We start from the raw sequence: 21818 nt of genomic DNA on the forward strand, positions 1-21818 counted from the left end.
GCAACCATCCTGTGAGAGCCTGCGCCATTGTAAGTAGAACTAGGAGTCGCTGCCACGCTCTTATGTCTAGTGGAGTGTTGAGTGTTGTAGTATTCTCCAATTCTCCCAGTAGCGCCCTAGCAACCACCCACGGTTGACGGTTGTACAGGAACGGCTGGAGGTGGTACGGACCAGTCGTTCCGAACCTGGACTTCAGTGACAGGAACTTGCTGCCGGAGGAACGACCACGACTGGGGTAACTTCGAGCATTGTAGGAGAGACGAAAGGAGCCTGTTTTGCCGCCGCAAGGTGAGGGATACTTCTTCTCCTTAGACCTCTGGATACCAGAGAAACATGACCGCAGCTGGCCATGTTGAGACATCTGCCGGAACATGTTGTTCATGGTCTGGACGGACGAGGTAGTGTTTGCAAACGCTAATGGGTTATCTGATGGCTGCCGACCAAGGTGAGACTTCGTCGATGCCAGCTGACTGCTGCCTGGGGAGTTCACCGACCCTGACGATCTCAAACACGAGTCCAGACAAAAATTGAGCAGTAAGTGATAGTAACATTGCATACACAGTCTTGATGTAAACAAACAGTCACGTGGAATGGAGTGAAAATATTCAAAAATTTATACAATTTAGTCAAAATTTATACAATAAATTCCATAAATATGGTGAATAACATCCTAAAGAACACATTCACGGCAAAATTTGAGTTAAATATCCAAAGGAAACAGTAATATAAGCTGCAAAGGGACCCTGAAGAAACCGCCCAACCGTCCACTTGGACGATTAAGGAGAGTGAGTGAGTGAGTTTGGTTTTACGCCGCTTTTAGCAATATTCCAGCAACATCACGGCGGGGGACACCAGAAATGGGCTTCACACATTGTACCCAAGTGGGGAATCGAACCCGGGTCTTCGGCGTGACGAGCCAACGCTTTACCCACTAGGCTACCCCACTGCCCCTGATTAAGGAGAGAGTGAGGACTGCATGCCTTGCGGTCACGTGGGTGCTTTTAGCGGGGAAAGGCAAGGGAGGCAACTCTAGGGCGAGTGATTGTATGTTTGCTTCAGGGAACTGAAAGGGATTCAAGCTTCCACTTAACCGTTCGAAGAAGAAGGGAGATAAGCAATATAGCTTGAGTCAGGGTAAGGAAAAATTATGAATATTAAAAAATACTTCGAGAGAGCAGTTAAATACTTCTTCACAGTATTTTAATTATATAACCCTATTGTGTTGATTAATATTTTTCTAAATGTGAAATTCTTTTGAAAAAAAAAATCAAATGCCTTAGCATGTGTATATCCCTGTTTGAGGAATACTTGTATATATTTAAAATTCATATTCAATTTTAGATTTAAGAATGAGAGAAAGAAACTTGATTGGGAGGGGGGAGGAGGGGTGAAAGGTGTCCATATATACCCCAAGTGATTCTGCCACAACTTACAGAATACATGTAAGTCAGAGTTTTCCCCTGAAAGCATCTGGTGCCATTCCTGCTAACTGCTTACTAAGACCTTTAAATTTGACTTTTAATTTCTAACAACAATCTTCATAACATCCATTGTACTAAGCACAGAATAGACATTCCCACGACAGTGCAAGGCAGAAAGATTGGAAGTAAATGAGATGCACATGTTTCAACTTCTCCAATCCCTTTGCCTCAATGACTGCCTTAATAACTGTTTTTACATATAAAAAAATGATCCCATGAGGATGTTCAAATTTTCCTAAATTGAATAAAAAAAATTAAATAATGACTGACCTGATTGTTGATTTCTCATCAAGAAAGCCTTGAGTATTTTCCCATGAGATGAGACTAGCTGTGTGAACTGTTGATCAGTGTAATCCTGTGGGAGATGTGCTACCCCCAGCAGTCTGTCGCTGGGGCAGAGACACACTGATACCTCTGACCCCAGGAGCTCACAATTGTCCAGGGCACTGACCACTGCCTCAGCTTCCTCCCCATGCAGTAATACCACCACAGCTACAACATAGAATAGGGGTGCCATGTTGAGGTGAGTGAAATAAATGATTCATTCATTTGGACAACAGCATTATCTCCGGTGTATGATGGGAAGGACAACAGCATTATCTCAGGTGTGTGATGGGAAGGACAACAGCATTATCTCAGGTGTATGATGGGAAGGACAACAGCATTATCTCCGGTGTATGATGGGAAGGACAACAGCATTATCTCAGGTGTGTGATTGGAAGGACAACAGCATTATCTCAGGTGTATGATGGGAAGGACAACAGCATTATCTCCGGTGTATGATGGGAAGGACAACAGCATTATCTCCGGTGTATGATGGGAAGGACAACAGCATTATCTCCGGTGTATGATGGGAAGGACAACAGCATTATCTCAGGTGTATGATGGGAAGGACAACAGCATTATCTCAGGTGTATGATGGGAAGGACAACAGCATTATCTCAGGTGTATGATGGGAAGGACAACAGCATTATCTCCGGTGTATGATGGGAAGGACAACAGCATTATCTCCGGTGTATGATGGGAAGGACAACAGCATTATCTCCGGTGTATGATGGGAAGGACAACAGCATTTTCTCCGGTGTATGATGGGAAGGACAACAGCATTATCTCCGGTGTATGATGGGAAGGAGAACAGCATTATCTCCGGTGTATGATGGGAAGGACAACAGCATTATCTCCGGTGTATGATGGGAAGGACAACAGCATTATCTCCGGTGTATGATGGGAAGGACAACAGCATTTTCTCAGGTGTATGATGGGAAGGACAACAGCATTATCTCAGGTGTATGATGGGAAGGACAACAGCATTATCTCAGGTGTATGATGGGAAGCACAATAGCATTATCTCAAGCAAATATTGGAGAGGGCAACAAATATAAAACCGGTCAACAGCATTATCTTACAGCATCCTCGATAATCTCCAGGGTATACATTACGATAAATCTCCACTGTACCCTGGATGCATCTACGGCTCGGCCAGGGTACTTGCGGAGATTTATCTGAACATATACCCTGGAGATTATCGAGGATGATACAACAGCACTATCTCAAGTATTTACCATGACGGGAAAATGGCATGAGTGAATTGAACGAGTTTTATCTCAACCACATATAGACAACAGCATTATCTCAAGTATACAATGGAGAAATGAAGAATTGAATTAGTGACATGGTCAACAGCATTATCTTAGCCTCATATACAACAGCATTATCTTAGCCTCATATACAACAGCATTATCAGAGGAGAACAAATGAATCAGTGAGATGGTCAACAGCATTGTCTCACCCAAAGATTGGCGAGGGGAACAAATAAAGAGGACACACATGTGCAAAACAGTTACATCTGGTTTCTCAGTCAAAAGGATATATCTGAATACCGGTAATTAAAACGCCACCTGAACAAGAAATATATCACTTTCCTTTCTTCATTCATGGCAATGAAACTAATTCTGATCAATGCTGTCTAGTCCTTGTTTCACATTCAAAGACTGTCATATTATCTCTGTCAGACCTTTGGTTTGACACATACAATGATCCTTTGAAGAATGCAGTATTCCCTGCTTTAATACTAGGACCATTGGTACAATGTAAACATGCAATTTGTCAGCATGTACAATATGGGGAGTCACTGACTGATGTACATGAGATGTGCTCCTGGAAATAACACTGTTGGTAAACAGATTAACTATTTGTCTTGATGTAAGTAAATGTGTCACTATCAATTACACATGATTTCTTTCATTTCAGTGCAGGCTCTGGCGGCAAACCAGGTTACACCATTGTAAACCTAACTGCTGACAAACATTTCGTGAAATTGCTCTGTCAAGGCAAATAATATGGTTCTGACAGAGCCTATTACTACTTAACTAACAACTCAAGCAAAAGCAAAGACATCAATTATTTAATCCCACGACTATATCGCATGTATTTACAGCAAGTTCATATGGTCAGTAGCAGGTCTGTCCACCTTGTGCATTGATGGATGCCTGGCAACATCACCTCCCTGAGGCCATTAAATATTGATGCAACTCCTGGGGAAGATCACTCCATATGCGAAGAAAGATATAGCGAAGTTCTTGCAGTGTTTTATGATCATTTGAATGATGTTGAAACATTGCTGCATTTCATCCCTGATGTATTCAGTGGGTGATAATTCAGGATTTTTGCAGGCCGGAATAACACGTTAACATTTGCAAATGTCTCGCAAATGCTTTGTTGCACTTCTTCAACCATTTTAACACACTTTTTCTTTGATTCAAATCCAAAACCTAATTACCCAAGATTACCAATCAAAAGATTCCATGTCACAAAAACTTTTGAGTATATATTCAACATGGGTTACTCATTTCTTAACGCGATAGAAAACATTAATCATGTTAATGACAGAGCTTCTTTGACAGTTCCACTGGTAACCCCAGTATGCAAATTAGACCTCATCTTTTTCATCTTCAACTTTTCCGTGATCGATCATAAAACGTCAGATTTCAGATCCTGTTGGGTACAGAGGTTTCAGGACCATGTGTCTTATTTGTGTTTTGTGCACTTATACCTATTTCAAGATATTTTATCATTCATCGTTTTCATATGAACCCAAACGGACTATAGATGACTTCATTTGCTTAATTACCATACTGTTCAATAAAGTTTTAACTAACTGGGATAGTGCAATTATATTAGAATACCTTGGGACTAAATCAAATATTTCTTACCCTGTTGAGACTGGCAACAGTAAGTAGTTTCTTTAACTTCAAAATCTTTCAAAAACTCTTCTATATCCTGCAAAGACAATAAACATACACATGATAGACTGCATACAGTATCAGTATCACATAAACCATGATAAACACAAATTACTCATGTGAAACATTTGTGGCTGAGCTTCAAGTAAAATTTCACTTAGTTACATATTCATGTTTATTGAACAATGACCCCCTATTTCTGTTCAGTATGAATTCCCTGCACACATTCCCCATGGAATGGTCATTTGCCCTGAAAGTATTTCACTTTTGCCTGCAGCTTGGGGGGATTGTCATGATCTTCATATTTCATTCACATAATAAGTTTTATTATCTGTTCATTTTAATGTTATTATTCCACTGTTTTCCATGGCTCAGTCATCTGCCAAGTGTCCTTCACTGGATAGACTTCTTCAACTGGTAAAATGTTTACAAAAGGCAAATTTATAAGTGATGTAATGATTCATCTGTAACAGTCTTACATTCATGTGTAATTTCATTCATGCTCTCTTTACAATCATTGTCCCAAATATGATAGGTAGCAACAAACATGCATGCAACAGCCCATTCTGTTTACAAACAAGTGATGACTGCTGTGAAGTCAAATACTCTTCCCCTGATAAATGATTTGTTTTTTTATCTAATTCTCTGTTTCATTTCAACTATCACCATGATCGAGTAACTGGTATAGTAAAGAGGGAATGGGAGAAGTTAGCGATTTTCTGTTAGCACTGGTTAGTTTGCATGGCTGGATATGCAACGTGGGGTGAGTATATGGCTACTCATATTTGTTTCAGGTTTTGCTTAGTGGTGGCAGTTTAAGGTCTTCCTGATCTTAAATCATCTTCTAGGCTCTCTCTTTCCCTCGGACCGGTGAAGATCCGGATTAAAATTGATCTTCAGTAACCCATGCTTGTCGTAAGAGGTAACTAATGGGATCGGGTGGTCAGGCTCACTGACTTGGTTGATACATGTCATTGTATCCCAATTGTGTAGATTGATGCTCATGCTGTTGATCACTGGGTTGTCTGGTCCAGACTCGATTATTTACAAACCGCTGCCATATAGCTGGAATATTGTGGAGTGTGGTGTAAAACTAAACTCACTCACTCTCTTTCCCTCTTGAACTCCACTACCCAGATTTTAACAGTGACAAAGGAAGAAGCATCATCACACTAAACAGGGGACAAGCCCCTATTCTGCAACCCAAAACAGAAACCGTAAGTAGATGTTCCCATTCAACTGATTACGAGTGGTATTGTGCATCGAGAAATATTTGTTACCGTGTATGCTTATTTCTTACATAACACAATCAAATGCATCAAATATATCACTATGATAGTTCCGATTAAACGATTCATAATGCGGCATAGCCTCATCCAAGGGTACGTTTCTGTGTTCTGAATTTGGCTAGGGTACATATTTGTATAAAGAAACGTATTTGGGGTACGCATTTGTACCTGTGCCGACAATGACCCCTTCAGCAGCTGTTGTATTACATAACTCGTAAGTTCACAAACAAAATAATATTTCACCAAATAAATAAATACTACGTAGTCTGACATCTGACATTTACATTATTACAAACCTGTGTACACGTCCCAGTGGGCACATTCTTAATCAAGACCTTTCTTTCCTTGTTGAATTCCGCTTGAGCAGATTTGAAACCCTGACCTTGCAAGTTATCATTATGTGCAGCTGCATCTGGCTCATTGGCCGTTGTGTCAGTTAGAATGTCGTCTGTCTGTGGAATATTTGTATTGCACATCTCAGCAGTGCCACCATTATCCTGGGACGCATTGCTTTCTCCCAAGGTGGCTGCCATTTTGAACGTGCGGCAGTTCCCGGCATGCGTGCGGTCGTTTCCGGAAGTAAATTGTTCACTAAAATAACCCGTCCAGGAGAGTTTCCTAAGAAACTAGTGTTTTGTCAACGCCTTACGAATCGTTTACTTTATGAAAGCGATAAGTCTGAATCGGTGTCTATCACATCATGTACAAAGAAGTATCTGTTCGGAGCAGATCAAGGTTTCAATACCTAACTTAAACATTGAATGCAGACGAATTTATTGTCATCTGATGGTTTCTTGACAACTGATTTCAAGTGATGGAAGGGTGGGAACTAGATGATCCGTACCTTGTTTTATTTAACCCTACAAAATATTATTCGTTTGGAAATGTATGTCTTTTAAAAACATTATTTGGTTCAATTACTTTGTTTACCGTTAACTGTTTTGACAATTGTGGTTATTCCAGGTCATTATTGGGCCAATTTTCTAAAGCACGTTTCATTTCGATATGGGTTGAGTTATGAATGTAAAAAGTAAGAATACTTACTTCTGTTTTTGAAGGAACGAACCCTCCTTCATATTGCAAACTTGTTAAAGGGAAATAGAATTTGATTTGATTTGCAAAGGGTGTCTTTTAACTTCATCGCCCATCTGCTATCACATACGGCAACACTGCTGTCGTCGCTGGCGTGCTAACTACATCTGTGAGACCATGAATGTCTAAGAGTTAACCACTGATTATCCAAAATGACACAGTAAGTATAACGTGACAGGAAATGAGGCATATAGAAGTTGGTATTCAAGTATAAGCCAAAATATTGACTCTCTTGTTTCTTTATTTCCGGTACTGCATGAAAGGCCACAGGCCTGGATGTCAACTTTTTCTTTATTGTATACACGACGTTTCTGGGCTACTTTTTGCCCCTTCATTAGGTGAATGACAGAATATGATTTTACAACCAAAATACATAGTGCGTACAGGAGGCCAGTCTGATTATGTCTCCCCGCGAAGGGTCGGGAGACATATTGTTTTGGGTTGAGTTTGCGTTGGCGTCGGCATTCCCATAAATCTAACACTACTTGAACAATCTTCACCAAATTTGCTATACTGCCTCTCCATATCATGTAGATGTGCCTTTTGGGGGGTTTGAGTCTTTTTCAATTTCATTTTTTTCTGTTTTCATGGCAACAATTTGAACTTGGTCGTTTGAGCATAACTCTAAAACCACTCCACCTATCTTCACCAAATTTTGTAAACTTAATACCGATTATTAGTAAGCTTAGAAGCATCAACCATATACATGTATTGCTATAAAACACCATGAACTTTCTCTGTGTATTTTGCAAAATTGTTTTATATCGGTAATAAATTAAGATCAATTGAACATAAAAATATTAAATGAAAACTTTACAAACATAACAACATACTATCAATAATATATATTTTCATACTTAGAGATTTTGAAATTGAATGAATCAAATGAATTGTTTGAGGTCTCATCGTTGAATGGGGGACTGACTGACTGAGTTTGGTTTTACGCCGCTTTTAGCAATATTCCAGCAATATCACGGCGGGGGACACCAGAAATGGGCTTCACTCATTGTACCCATGTGGGGATTCGAACCCGGGTCTTCGGCGTGACGAGCCAACGCTTTAACCACTAGACTACCCCACCGCCCCTTAATGGGGGAAATGGGGAGACGTCTCATTTGTTTTTACGAGTAAAAAGACTTTCTAGTTGAATTAAAGATTGAGATGTACAGAGATCAAGGAGTTTAAGTGGTATGTCTATACTACAAGTTGGTATGTACAACACTCAGCTCAAATATAATTGTTAGCAAGTGTTATGATTATCAGTTTATCTTGGGAAATATGTGCACCGGTGGTCATGAGATTGCTCTGCTTGGCCCTGATTGGAGTGCTGGGTCAACTTATGTCACAACCAAAGCAGGGGTAACAAATTCACCCTGCACAATCACTGACCCGTAACTGTTAATCTCCTTTAATGTCCCCAGTAAGTTGGGTAAGTGGGAATGAGCCGTCAAAAGGTGTAGTTTTCTCACCTCTGTATCAAACGTGCCTTATACATTATTATATCAGTTAAGCGTTGAAGTGCATTTTGGTATTCATGAGTTTGTGAAGTTTATGTTATACATTTCCAAGACAGCAAGTACGACTTAGCGAAAGTTGGGGATATTTCTGGAGCACATTTCGATAAGCTTTTGTTTTATCATTTTAGTATTATGACATTAACCAAGAGCCAAACTAATACCCTTTGCTACAGGACGAATTAAAACAGTTTATATTGATTGCATTTCCATAGCAATACATTGGACATACAGTTAAACATAAAATAGAGTTAATGTCACTTCAACACATAGTGAGTGAGTGAGTATGGTTTTACGCCGCTTTTAGCAATATTCCAGCAATATATCACGGCGGGGGACACCAGAAATGGGCTTCACACATTGTACCCATGTAAGGAATGGAACCCGGGTCTTCGGCGTGACTAGCGAACGCTTTAACCACTGCACATGGGCTACCCCACCGCCCCACTTCAACTCAAAAGCTGTCCAGTGCCACAGATGAAACTTGGCGACAGAAGGAGCCGTTTTCATTGCTAACTATTCACCTTATATTTCACGTTTTAGATTTCAAGGTTCATTATGTATATGCGACGCTGGAACACATTCAAATATATTTCTTGCAGTATTTGGGTTGCAGTGTAAGATTTACATTTTCACAGATCTGGGTTTCAGTAGTGTCGATGCAACAGTACAACCCTTGTACTTCCTGTATTGCCTGATGAGGATTTGTATGCATATTAAGGTATTTTGTATTTAAGTGTATCTAAAAGGTAGTAAAGATGCTGCCATTACTGTATGTATAGTTTTAACCATGCCAACCACCATCTCCCGCCGATTTACAATGAAGGTCAAGGGGTCTCAAACTGCTGTAAACAAAGAAGAAGAAACTGTAGTTTTTTACTGTGTTTCGGATATTTTTAACATCATGAGTGTACTAATGCCTTGACGCGGCAACATTACATTTCTTGTCAGACAGACAGTCGAAAGTGTCATGACAAAACGGCACCGATTTCATATATGGCGGAAACGGCTACGGGATGTCAGGCGAAAACGACTCTTACATATTTAATATAGGTAATACCGATCTATGCAGTGTTTTTTGTGCTATATTTATAAGCATTAATAGATCTACTTTTGCCCCCATTTTTCCACCATATTTCAGAATATGTGTCAACCAAGTCAGCGAGTCTGACCACCCGATGCCGTTAGTCGCCTCTTACAAGCATGGGTTACTGAAGACCAATATTTTTGTACAGGTCTCGGGATCTTGTCAAATGGGCCGAAGGACAAAAGGGCCAAGAAGTGCCAAGTCAAATGGGCTGTGGTGAAAGTCAAATGGGCCGTGGTGAAAGTCAAATGGGCCATGAAAAAAATGTCAAAAGGGCCTTATTCTTAGTCATATGGACCGAACAAGAAATAGTTTACAAATGTTTTTCATTTTTCATTGACGTATAAAGCATTAAAACATAATATCATAACAATATCAATAACATCCTCAGCTATGGACCTGGCAGACTTGAACAGGTCTTGTGTTACAGCCTTCTTCACGTAATACAACAAGGTTAATTGATCTGATTAAGAATCAATTCCAATCGTTAACTCCAATTATAACAATTAAGGAAGTTCAATTAACAGTTCGTCGACAGTTATGGTTCAATTCACTACTAATTAGGAATCAATCAGTAGGACGTAAACTCACCTGAGTTCTTACTTGGACTGAGACAAGTTTGCCTGGCACTCTGTCTCCTGTGGACTTGATCTCGGCAACAGTTGCCCTACATTTATAAGTCAAAGTAGTTTTCACGAGTCATCCCTGTGCCACAAACCGTGTGTGTCCATGACTGACATTGATAAAACACTCTAAGGCGTACTGGTTCCTTCTTACAGTCTTGGAGCACTGCACACTATACAGATTAGTCACGACACTGAGTCAAGACACTTAACAACGAAATCATTTGAGTCACTGTCTTGTGTTTGCCCTTAGAGCATGGCCAAGTGTTGTGGAGTCAAGCGCATTACAAATGATCTATATTATTATTATTATTACATGTTCAAATTCCATTAAAAATAACAACAACAACAAACTAAACACTATGTACACTATTTTATTATGTAATTTATATAATTTTCGGCCTTTTTGACTTTTGATTTCGGTCCAATTGACCTATGGCCTCGGCCCAGTTGACTTTCTTTTTTCGGCCCTTTTGACCACAACCCATAGGTCTCTACTGTAACCGATGCTCATGCTGTTGATCACTGGATTATCTGGTCCAGATTGGATTATTTACAGACCGACGCCATATAAGCTTGAATATTGCTGAGTGCGGCGTAAAACTAAGCTCACTCACTCTACTGTAACATTGTATGGAATACACAATGCCATTTAGAAAGTGGTGAAATGTAACGTATGTTATATTTGGGATTACACTTTCTTTGTAAAGTAGATTCTAGTACTTTTGTTGAGTTGAGTCCCATCCGGGATTCGAACCCACACCCTCAGAGTCAGGCACCTAATCGCCAGCACACAAAGTCAGACGCCTAGACCGCTCAGCCACCGCGGCTTCCACAACAATTGTAACATTGTAGTTAGGGTCTAGTTAGTTGGTTAACGCTGCACTCAAGAATATTCCAGCTATGTGGCGGCGGTCTGCAAGTAATCAAGTCTGGACCGGTCAACTCTGTGATCAACAGCATGAGCATCGATCTACACAATGTGGGATACGATGTCATGATTGTGTCAACCAAGTCAGCGAGCCTGACCACTTGATCCCGTTAGTCGCCTCTTACGACAAGCATGGGTTACTGAAGACCCGGATCTTCACGGGGTCCTGTACTGTAACAAGTGGCAGTGCAATGAGACTAGATCTATTAATTGTCCAGGGCCTAGATTTTCGAAGCTCTCTTAACGCTAAAATAGTCGTAAGTGCCATACATGAACGTTAACTTACGACTATCTTAGCGCTCAGAGAGCTTCGAAAATCTAGGCCCAGGGACAATGAGACTATATCTATAAATTGTCCACTTTCATTGCCGTTTTCTCTCAATGACGTTTCGCTGACGTGCCGGTTTTGCTTATAATCCCTCCTAAGGATAGTAGCATTCTGTCAAAATATCCCATGTTGCACTGCGTCCGATTTGTTGATATTCATTGCAGTCTTACCGAGGACGGAGAAGGGCACCTGTCATGTTTCTTGAAAATGACAGGCTAAGTTTTATGTTTTGTTTGTTTACTGTTTGAAGAGGTGGACACATACTTCTGAAACATCATATTTTTAAAAGTTGAGTGGGCGTCACTATGTAGTCACAGAGCTAAGACGTTACCTTCCTCAAAAAGGCTTCGGTTGGAGGCATTCTCACGCCTACACCAACGAGGCCAATGGATTCAGGGCTAGAACTGGTTGGCAGTAAGCCATAATCATCACAGATCCTACCGAAATGTTACTCTTTGATAGAAACTTTACAATGGACGTCATTACTTGAGTTTGTGCTGTTGAGTTTGGATATGGCAAGTGAGAGTAAGAGACCACCGAGTACCAAGAGGCAAGTTTTACGTCGGAGTCGGACCTGTGTTGTAAGTGCCGCACACAGAAATTCTCTCAATTTCGAGCCAAAGGCATTCGAACAAACTGTTGAAAAATCAAGAGAAAATTCCCCAGAAAAGAGAAGCCCTCAGTCTACATGTCAAGCCCTGAAACATGCAGTTTCTGCATTGACTCGACTTGATGACTTTGTGTCTGAAAAACTGGGATTTGGATTTTTCTCCGATGTATACAAAGTAAGTAGCCACCACAAGTAATCTTTCACCAAACATGTGTAATAATCAGTCTGAACAAGTCTAATGCAGCTGATTTGAACTGTACATAGAATGTTTGTTTAACGTCAGTACTACAGCTTTATGAAGGTCTGTAAATAAATGAGTCTGGATCAGACAATCCATTGATTGACAACATCAATCTAAGCAGATGGGATATGATGATCTTTACCAAGACAGACCATCTGATTCCATTAGTTACTTCTTTTAAAGAATGACTTGTTGTATAAATTCAAATAAGCATTCAAACAACCTGTATATATAATGACTGGTTGTTTGAATTTATCATGTTTCTTCTTTGTTAAACAAAAGGACTGTAAATTGACTTAATGTTGATATTCAGGGGCACTATTTACTGTTTATATGGAGTAATAACCCTGTTGTCAAAATATATTAATCTAACAACATTTTCTAAATATGTCTGACATGATTTCTACTTGCTACTTGTATCCTGATACATGGTCCAGTATACTGTACATGAGTCTACAAGCCCTGTATTGCAATACATTACATGTTAGATTATGCAGTTTGGTAATAACTGTCTTAATGTTCTTAAGGTATTGTCTTTGTTATATTTCATTAGTCTGTTTTGACAGCACTGGTCCATTTTGCATCACATTTACTTTAACTGACGACAGAATGTTGTTACCCTGTGCCTTCAAGCACCCTCTATCCAACCTTTAGAACAAAATAAAAAGAAACTCCCCAAATTATTTAAAACAACACAGAATCTTTTATTTGTTGTAGTGTAATATACATTTTCCCCACAAGAAACGACTGAGAAGATGACTGTTTTATCGTCACAGAATCCCCGTTGAAAGTTGAAAGTCTGGTTGTAGAGGATTTGATTTGAATAGTGCACAAACATATCACAAGGACCACAGCTTTTTTTGTTTGACAAATGATTATCTGATACTTTGGGTAATAAAGGGTGTACATAGTTTTTGAATTTGTAGACACAAATGTATGTAACTACAGTATGTTTATATCTGTATTTTTCCTGTTGATTAAATTGTGTAATGTCTTGTACATTATCATGCTTTATACTCTTTGTCCATCTTGTGTGCTGGTACAGTGGGCGATTGACCATAAACTGACAAAGTACATTTGATGAAGTAGACATGGTAGAAGAGACTACAGATCATGCTGTCAACCTTAGTGGCATTTACTGACTGATAACATTTTTCATTATATTCCCACTCAACAAGGAAGTGTTATGTTATACCTGTCACTATGGATATAGTAGAAGTGGTACATGATGTGACCACAGGGCACATTTGTAGTCATGATAATTGTATTGTGTTACACAGTGCTGAAACACATTTCTGAGGTTCATATTGCATGGTCGAGTTTGGCAACAACTCTGACATGTGAAGATCATTAATATTGTCTTCCCTAGACTATGGTATATGATGTTAAATCTAGACACATGAAAGAACTTAAAGTGTGTAGAAGCAAGGTATGGCGAAGGATCAGTCCACATTTGACAATGTTGCTTTTTTTAGTCTTTGTTTTAAATACTCAGGAGATTGTCTGGCCCAAGTCAGAAAAAGTATTAAGACAGTTGTAAGAAAACACAAGCAAGGTTATGAAATTAGTGCAATAGCTTTTGTTAAGGTGTTGATATTAATATTAATCTCCAGAATATCTCCAGACTATTTACTTAACAAATTACAAGACAGTTTTATATACTCTATACAGGTATCTTGAGTGATGCTGGAACTGAACTTTACCACATGACTATAGATATCATGAGTATATTCTGATTGGGTGAAAGTGACCATTATATTTGTAGGCTTCTTGCCTAAGTCTGCACATTGAATTTTGGTAACTGTGATGGACCTCAAGGTGAGGAGTTCCAAAAGGCAGATTCAAATGAAATGTACATGGTTGATGAAATTTCAGCATGTTAAGGCTCTTCAGAAACTAACATGTGTTTAAGGTAATGTCTTTATAAGTGCTGGTATGTTTTGTGTTCCCTGTTTAGCACAACACTCACACTTTACTACAAAATACCTATGTGGTTAAATACTTACATATTTTATGTAGTATACTAGTAAACGTTTGTGACAGACTTTCCATGCGGTGGATGATTTCTGTACATGCAGCTGATTTGCCTCATCAGTAAAAGGGTATAATACTATATTTGATGTAGTAGTTAACATCATTGTTGCAATGTATGCTACGTTCAGTAGAATGCAACTATCTCCTTCTGTGTGGACAGTAAGATTAAAACATTTAGATTATATAATAGTGCACATCTGTGAAAAAGAATCAGAAATCTTGCTTATCAATTTAAACAGACTGGATTTTGTAGAGGGATGAATTCTTTTGAGGTTAACATGCATTAGCAAGATTAGTTTTGATGAATAAGATATGTTTTGGTGATGTCACAAAATAGATAAATATTTTTAGGTGGTAAGTTAAATGTTGGAACGAGTACCAGAAATACATGGTTTTACAGCCGGAGCCATTATTTACTGAGGCTGTGGAGTTACAAGTTCTTCTTGTAGTTTTGTAGTTAAAACAGTGTCACTATACAAAGAAGTCCCACTGGGATGCAAGCATATATGGCACGCTTCATCAGGTGTCTCATTCTTCAGAATATTATAGCTCAATTTTTAGCGGTGGTCCGATTAGTTGAAATGATTGAAGGTTGGTCGCAGTGACTAAACGACCAAGCAATCGATCACGTTTTCTCATAATCAAACACAAACAATTTTGGAACACTTGTTTGCAGTAACATTTTTCACAAGGTTGGTTTTGTGTGTTACATTTCATAAGCACTACAAGCTTGTTCCTTGTCATGATTGAATTTATCTTAAAGACTCCAGGAAATTTATGTTCCTAACATACTAGTCATCCTTTAAAGATGTGACATTTGTAAATGCATTTTGTTCAATTTGCAAAAAAATCCCAAAAGACCTACATGTTTTTTTCTATATTTTTGGTGCATTAACAAACATAACCAGGAGAATTTGATAAATGACGCTAACCAATTATTTTCGATGATTGATCGTTTGTAATTAACCAATCATCAATTGTGAGATTCTAACCAATTCCCAACTCTACTCAATATAACCGTTGGTGACAGGAGCTAAAACATTAAAAACTGACATGCCTTCCTATCTGGTGCCAAGACTATACTTGATCGTGTTACAAGGGATCATGTCTCATGCTTTTACTCTATGCTTGCGATGAGTTTGTCACAACAGACAGTATTGCTCAATATGTGACCTCATTCTGGTGCTTATGTATGTCTTATGGTTATGTATGCAATGTATTTGTGTTTGTGTCCATGCATGACATTGGATATTGATGAGAATTTAAAATAATGAAATGATCAGATGTCAGATATAGAGATGGCTAAAAAGATTAATAATCACAACTATCTTCAATAGGAAGAATTATTATCGATTATTGACATGAAAATTGTTTCATTGATCATATCTTGCATAAACTATTCTGATGAAATAAAGTTTCAATTTGCACACACAATGTGCAAAGTTAATTCTCTATTCATGGGTCATTTCTAAACTATGTTCAGATAGATGGTTTGTTGGTAATATGTGCATAAAAAAGTGAGTGAGTTTAGTTTTATGTTGCTTTTAGCAATAATCCAGCAATATCATGGCAGGGGACACCAGAAATGGTCTTCACTCATTGTACCCATCTGGGGAATCAAACCGGGCCTTGGGCGTACCGAGTGAAAGCTTTAACCACTAGGCTACCCTACCTCACCCACATAAGTATGTTACCAGTCACTGATGATGGGAAATATGTTGATGTCTTTCTGACCTTAGTTTTGATTTGGATCAAATTTACTTCCCTGATATTTATCAATAATCAATTGATTTTATTTGTTATGGATTATTGATCTCAGTGGTGTATAATAATTGGCAACCCTAGTTAGACCATATATGAAAGTGATTGTGAATTGTTTTTTTGGTCAAAACCTGTATAATGCAAACTGAATCAGTTACTATGAATTATGTTATTTTGTAATGAATATAGTTATCGTTTAGCGTGTAGCACGAATGTCATGATATTGATTCTTTTGTACCACCCTATATTTAGCTTAATCAGGGTCATGTGGCAGTTACTTGTATCAAGTGCCTTTTAGACTTTGTAGTGATGCAGTTGAAATGAGAGTAATCTTTCAACAATAGATATATGTATGTATTGGGAGAGACTTTCAGGAAACATTAGACTTGGGCAATTGTTCTTCTCTTATATTTATGGTAACCTAACCTGACCTGATAATGAAGGGTTATGTGTGACCTGTGAGAGGGGTGCTTGTTGGGAAAGGTATGGGGACTGAGGTTTCAAAGGTCTGGAGTTTGTTAGTTTGTTCATTACCACCACTTTGAGCTATTTTCTCGTCATGTTAGGGCAGAAATCTAAGGATTGATACCATGAACATTGTTGCAAACCATCATTATCCTTTAAATGAGCTGGTGTGTCCAGCATAGGTTGTTGGGAACACCATACTTACTTACAAGAGGCAACTTTGTCTTAAAGACATGCCATCACCCAGGTACTTACAATGTTTGCTGTGTTGCAACACACTGCTTTATAGTGCGAGTAAACACTGACATCCGAAAACGTATGATGTCAGAAAACACATAATAAAACAATCTTTCTTGGATTAAATTTTGTCCCAATCTCATTCATTAAAAACTGTTTTCAGTGACATTGGTGAAAACGTGTGTGAAATAGCATGCCTATTTGGCCTCATTCTACATCCGTACAACTTCCGCTGTCCATATTTGTTATTGACTCATTGAAATCATTTTTGACAATTAATTGCCAGCATTTTGGTTTTGTGATGAAAGTGGCAAGTTGACACACTCCTGCACAGTGATGACTCAGCATAACATCACTGCCACAGGCTAATTTGCATATCCCATGACCAGACTTTTCTCTTGTTTGTATAAAAACATGCATATTCGTAAATCAGAAAAGACTGGCCTAATGCAAGCTTTTCAGTGCACTCTTCATGTTGTTTTACATTGTTTTATAGATATTCTTCTGCAACTGCAACAGTGAGTTTTATGACAATACATACATGTATTTATACACACATCAAGGTGACTGCATCCCTTGCTGTCTGTTGGGCTTCGATGACAGTACGTGGAACCGCACAACCTGTGTAAATCGAAATAGTGTTACTTCTTGATATTTTCTCCGTGAAAGTAAACCATTCTGTCAAGAGGTTTAATTAGATGTAACTCGTCAAAAATAAAAGCGTTAAGAAATATATACAATATATTGAATGGGCCCTGCAAGATGTGATGAATTGTCACAGAGGTAGTATGCTGGGTGCACGGAACTCTGGGTAGGTGAGTGATGTACTGCGGAAAGTCACTGGTAACTTGTCAAACTGTCCCTTACGTAAAATGTATCCAACTGTATACCTGAAGTGCTAATCCCATGTTAATCATTATATTAAATATGGATGTAAAATATGCATTAAACCAACACAATGGCAATATATATATTATCCCTGTTAAAATAATTGCTTAAAATATGAATTATTCTGATAAAGGAACAGAAATGTTCTGAAGTTTTCGGGTCGTCTTGTAACTGAATCACTGGTTAGATTGGAGCAAAACATGTGAACACTCCAGCTTAGTTGAACAGGTAGCATAGCAGGTATGACAATTTAATCATCTTGTCTAGATGTTTGATAGGAAGTTCCCTATTTTCATTTACAAAGTTTGTTTTACGATTTTACTTGGCCTTTATTCAATGGTATGTATAACGTGGGGGGGCATCCATGCCTACTGTGGACCTCCTCCTGCCTCCACCTGTTGTGTGACTGTCTTCTACCACTGTTGCCTACTGTGGCCCTCCTCCTGCCCCCACCTGTTGTGTGACTGTCTTCTACCACTGTTGCCTACTGTGGCCCTCCTCCTGCCCCCACCTGTTGTGTGACTGTCTTCTACCACTGTTGCCTACTGTGGCCCTCCTCCTGCCCCCACCTGTTGTGTGACTGTCTTCTACCACTGTGGCCTACTGTGGCCCTCCTCCTGCCCCCTCCACCTGTTGTGTGACTGTCTTCTACCACTGTTGCCTACTGTGGCCCTCCTCCTGCCCCCACCTTTTGTGTGAACTGTCTTCTACCACTGTTGCCTACTGTGGCCCTCCTCCTGCCCCCACCTGTTGTGTGACTGTCTTCTACCACTGTTGCCTACTGTGGCCCTCCTCCTGCCTCCACCTGTTGTGTGACTGTCTTCTACCACTGTTGCCTACTGTGGCCCTCCTCCTGCCCCCACCTGTTGTGTGACTGTCTTCTACCACTGTTGCCTACTGTGGCCCTCCTCCTGCCCCCACCTGTTGTGCAACTGTCTTCTACCACTGTTGCCTACTGTGGCCCTCCTCCTGCCCCCACCTGTTGTGCAACTGTCTTCCTGTTGCCTGCAACTGTCTTCCTACCACTGTTGTGCCTTCTACCACTGTGGCCTACTGTCCTCCTCCTGCCCCCCACCTGTTGTGTCTTCTACCACTGTCCTTGTGGCTACCCTCCTGCCCCCACCTGTTGTGCAACCTTCTACCACTGTTGCCTACTGTGGCCCTCCTCCTGCCCCCACCTGTTGTGTGACTGTCTTCTACCACTGTTGCCCTACTGTGGCTGTTCCTCCTCCTGCCCCCACCTGTTGTGTGACTGTCTTCTACCACTGTTGCCTACTGTGGCCCTCCCTCCTGCCCCCACCTGTTGTGCAACTGTCTTCTACCACTGTTGCCTACTGTGGCCCTCCTCCTGCCCCCACCTGTTGTGTGACTGTCTTCTACCACTGTTGCCTACTGTGGCCCTCCTCCTGCCCCCACCTGTTGTGCAACTGTCTTCTACCACTGTTGCCTACTGTGGCCCTCCTCCTGCCCCCACCTACTGTTCAACTGTCTTCTACCACTGTTGCCTACTGTGGCCCTCCTCCTGCCCCCACCAATTGTGTGACTATCTTCTACCACTTCATCATTGTAAGTAGGACAAGGTCATGCATAGCTGCTTACAAGAGCTCTGAATTGTATGTACACACATTTCTCCAGGCACAAGTAGTGCAAACAGGAAAATTGAAGCTATTGAGATGATGACGACATGTTGTTATAGACTGACAGTTAGCCCCAGCTAAAGAGTTGTTACATTTAAGAATATCTACAAAATACATATACACCAAATGTAACACAGACTAGAGACTAAAATGTTTTACGGGCAATTAGTCCATGATGCTGTACACTACCTATGGAAACTACCTTGAACACTTGCACACTGACTCCCTGTTATACTGAAGGATAAGAATAAAGACCTTTGATAGTATCATTGACTTGGCATGGCGGCAGCACATGAGTGATGTCCATGGTTTGACACAGATGGATGGTGGCAAGAGGTGACTGCAAGGGAGATCATCACAGCTGACATGAGTGACACATGTCTGTTATGTTAGGTTAGTATAGCTTGGTACACACTGTGTCGACCCGGTTACAGTGTGATATCAGTGCCTAACTGCACTGTCTCACACAGATACAATGTAAACCTCAGTGCCTAATTACCTTGTGTCACAGTAACAATGTATACCTCAGTACCTAATTACCTTGTGTCACAGTTACAATGTACACCTCAGTGCCTAATTACCTTGTGTCACAGTTACAATGTACACCTCAGTACCCAATTACCTTGTGCCTAATTACCTAATTACCTTGTGTCACAGTTACAATGTACACCTCAGTACCTAATTACCTTTATTGTTACAATGTACTAACACAGTTACAATGTACACCTCAGTACCTAATTACCTTGTGTCACAGTTACAATGTACACCTCAGTACCTAATTACCTTACAATGTACACCTCAGTCCTACAGTTACAATGTACACCTCAGTACCTAATTACCTTGTGTCACAGTTACAATGTACACCTCAGTACCTACAGTTACAATTACACTCAGTACCTAATTACCTTGCATCACAGTTACAATGTACACCTCAGTACCAATGTACAATTACCTAATGTGTCACAGTTACAATGTACACCTCAGTACCTAATTACCTTGTGTCACAGTTACAATGTACACCTCAGTACCTAATTACCTTGTGTCACAGTTACAATGTACACCTCAGTACCTAATTACCTTGTGTCACAGTTACAATGTACACCTCAGTACCTAATTACCTTTATGTTACAATGTACCCTCAGTGCCTCATTACCTTACATGTCACAGTTACAATGTACACCTCAGTACCCTAATTACCTTGTGTACACAGTTACAATGTACACCTCAGTACCTATTACCTTTACCTTGTGTCACAGTTACAATGTACACCTCAGTACAGTTGTGTCACACTAGTTACCTTGTGTCACAGTTACAATGTACACCTTTACCTCAGTACCTAATTACCTTGTGTCACAGTTACAATGTACACAATCAGTACCTAATTACCTAGTACCCAACTTTACAATGTACACCTCAGTCCTACACCTTTACAATGTACACCTCAGTACCTAATTACCTTGTGTCACAGTTACAATGTACACCTCAGTACCTAATTACCTTGTGTCACAGTTACAATGTACCCACTCCTTGTGTACACAGTTACCTATGTACACATCAGTACCTAGTTACCTAGCGTCATAGTTACAATGTACACCTCAGTACCTAATTACCTTGTGTCACAATGTTACAATGTACACCTCAGTACCTAATTACCTTGTGTCATTGTTACAATGTACACCTCAGTACCCTAATTACCTTGTGTCACAGTTACAATGTACACCTCAGTACCTAATTACCTTGTGTCACAGTTACAATGTACACCTCAGTACCTAATTACCTTGTGTCACAGTACCTTACAATGTACACCTCAATGTACAATGTACACCTCTCAGTACCTAATTACCTTGTGTGTTTTACAATGTACACCTCAGTACCCAATTACCTTGTGTCACAGTTACAATGTACACCTCAGTACCTAATTACCTTGTGTCACAGTTACAATGTACACCTCAGTACCCATAATTACCTTGTGTCACAGTTACAATGTACACCTCAGTACCTAATTACCTTGCGTCACAGTTACAATGTACACCTCAGTACCTAATTACCTTGTGTCACAGTTACAATGTACACCTCAGTACCTAGTTACCTTGCGTCACAGTTACAATGTACACCTCAGTACCTAATTACCTTGCGTCACAGTTACAATGTACACCTCAGTACCTAGTTACCTTGCGTCACAGTTACAATGTACACCTCAGTACATAATTACTAAGTGCGTCACAGTTACAATGTACACCTCAGTACCTAATTACCTTGTGTCACAGTTACAATGTACACCTCAGTACATAATTACTAAGTGTCACAGTTACAATGTACACCTCGGTACATAATTACTAAGTGTCACAGTTACAATGT

The 21818-nt window shown here is 39.8% G+C and overlaps 2 protein-coding genes across 3 annotated transcripts in view; one reads left to right on the forward strand and one right to left on the reverse strand.

Moving 5' to 3' along the window:
* Positions 1 to 6576, reverse strand: part of LOC124286267 (ribonucleoprotein PTB-binding 1-like) — a 56518-nt gene extending 49942 nt beyond the window's left edge. Inside the window, exons 1-3 of one of the 2 annotated variants that reach the window (XM_046722619.1) lie at positions 6309 to 6575; positions 4694 to 4760; positions 1752 to 1973 (exon numbers count right to left, since the gene is read on the reverse strand). In XM_046722619.1, the coding sequence (XP_046578575.1) occupies positions 1752 to 1973; positions 4694 to 4760; positions 6309 to 6545 (526 nt within the window). In that variant the 5' untranslated portion in view covers positions 6546 to 6575. Of the gene's footprint in view, positions 1 to 1751; positions 1974 to 4693; positions 4761 to 6308 lie in introns of both variants that reach the window. The other variant, XM_046722629.1, reaches the window with a different exon arrangement.
* Positions 6577 to 11709: 5133 nt separating this feature from the next.
* Positions 11710 to 21818, forward strand: part of LOC124286296 (dual specificity testis-specific protein kinase 2-like) — a 52106-nt gene continuing 41997 nt past the window's right edge. Inside the window, exon 1 of the mRNA XM_046722655.1 lies at positions 11710 to 12372. Within this exon, the coding sequence (XP_046578611.1) occupies positions 12100 to 12372 (273 nt within the window). The 5' untranslated portion in view covers positions 11710 to 12099. The remainder of the gene's footprint in view (positions 12373 to 21818) is intronic.

Source organism: Haliotis rubra, unplaced genomic scaffold (assembly GCF_003918875.1).
Source record: "Haliotis rubra isolate DU_JTF1 unplaced genomic scaffold, ASM391887v1 Scf110, whole genome shotgun sequence".
In the NCBI taxonomy this organism is placed as follows: Eukaryota; Metazoa; Mollusca; class Gastropoda; order Lepetellida; family Haliotidae; genus Haliotis; species Haliotis rubra.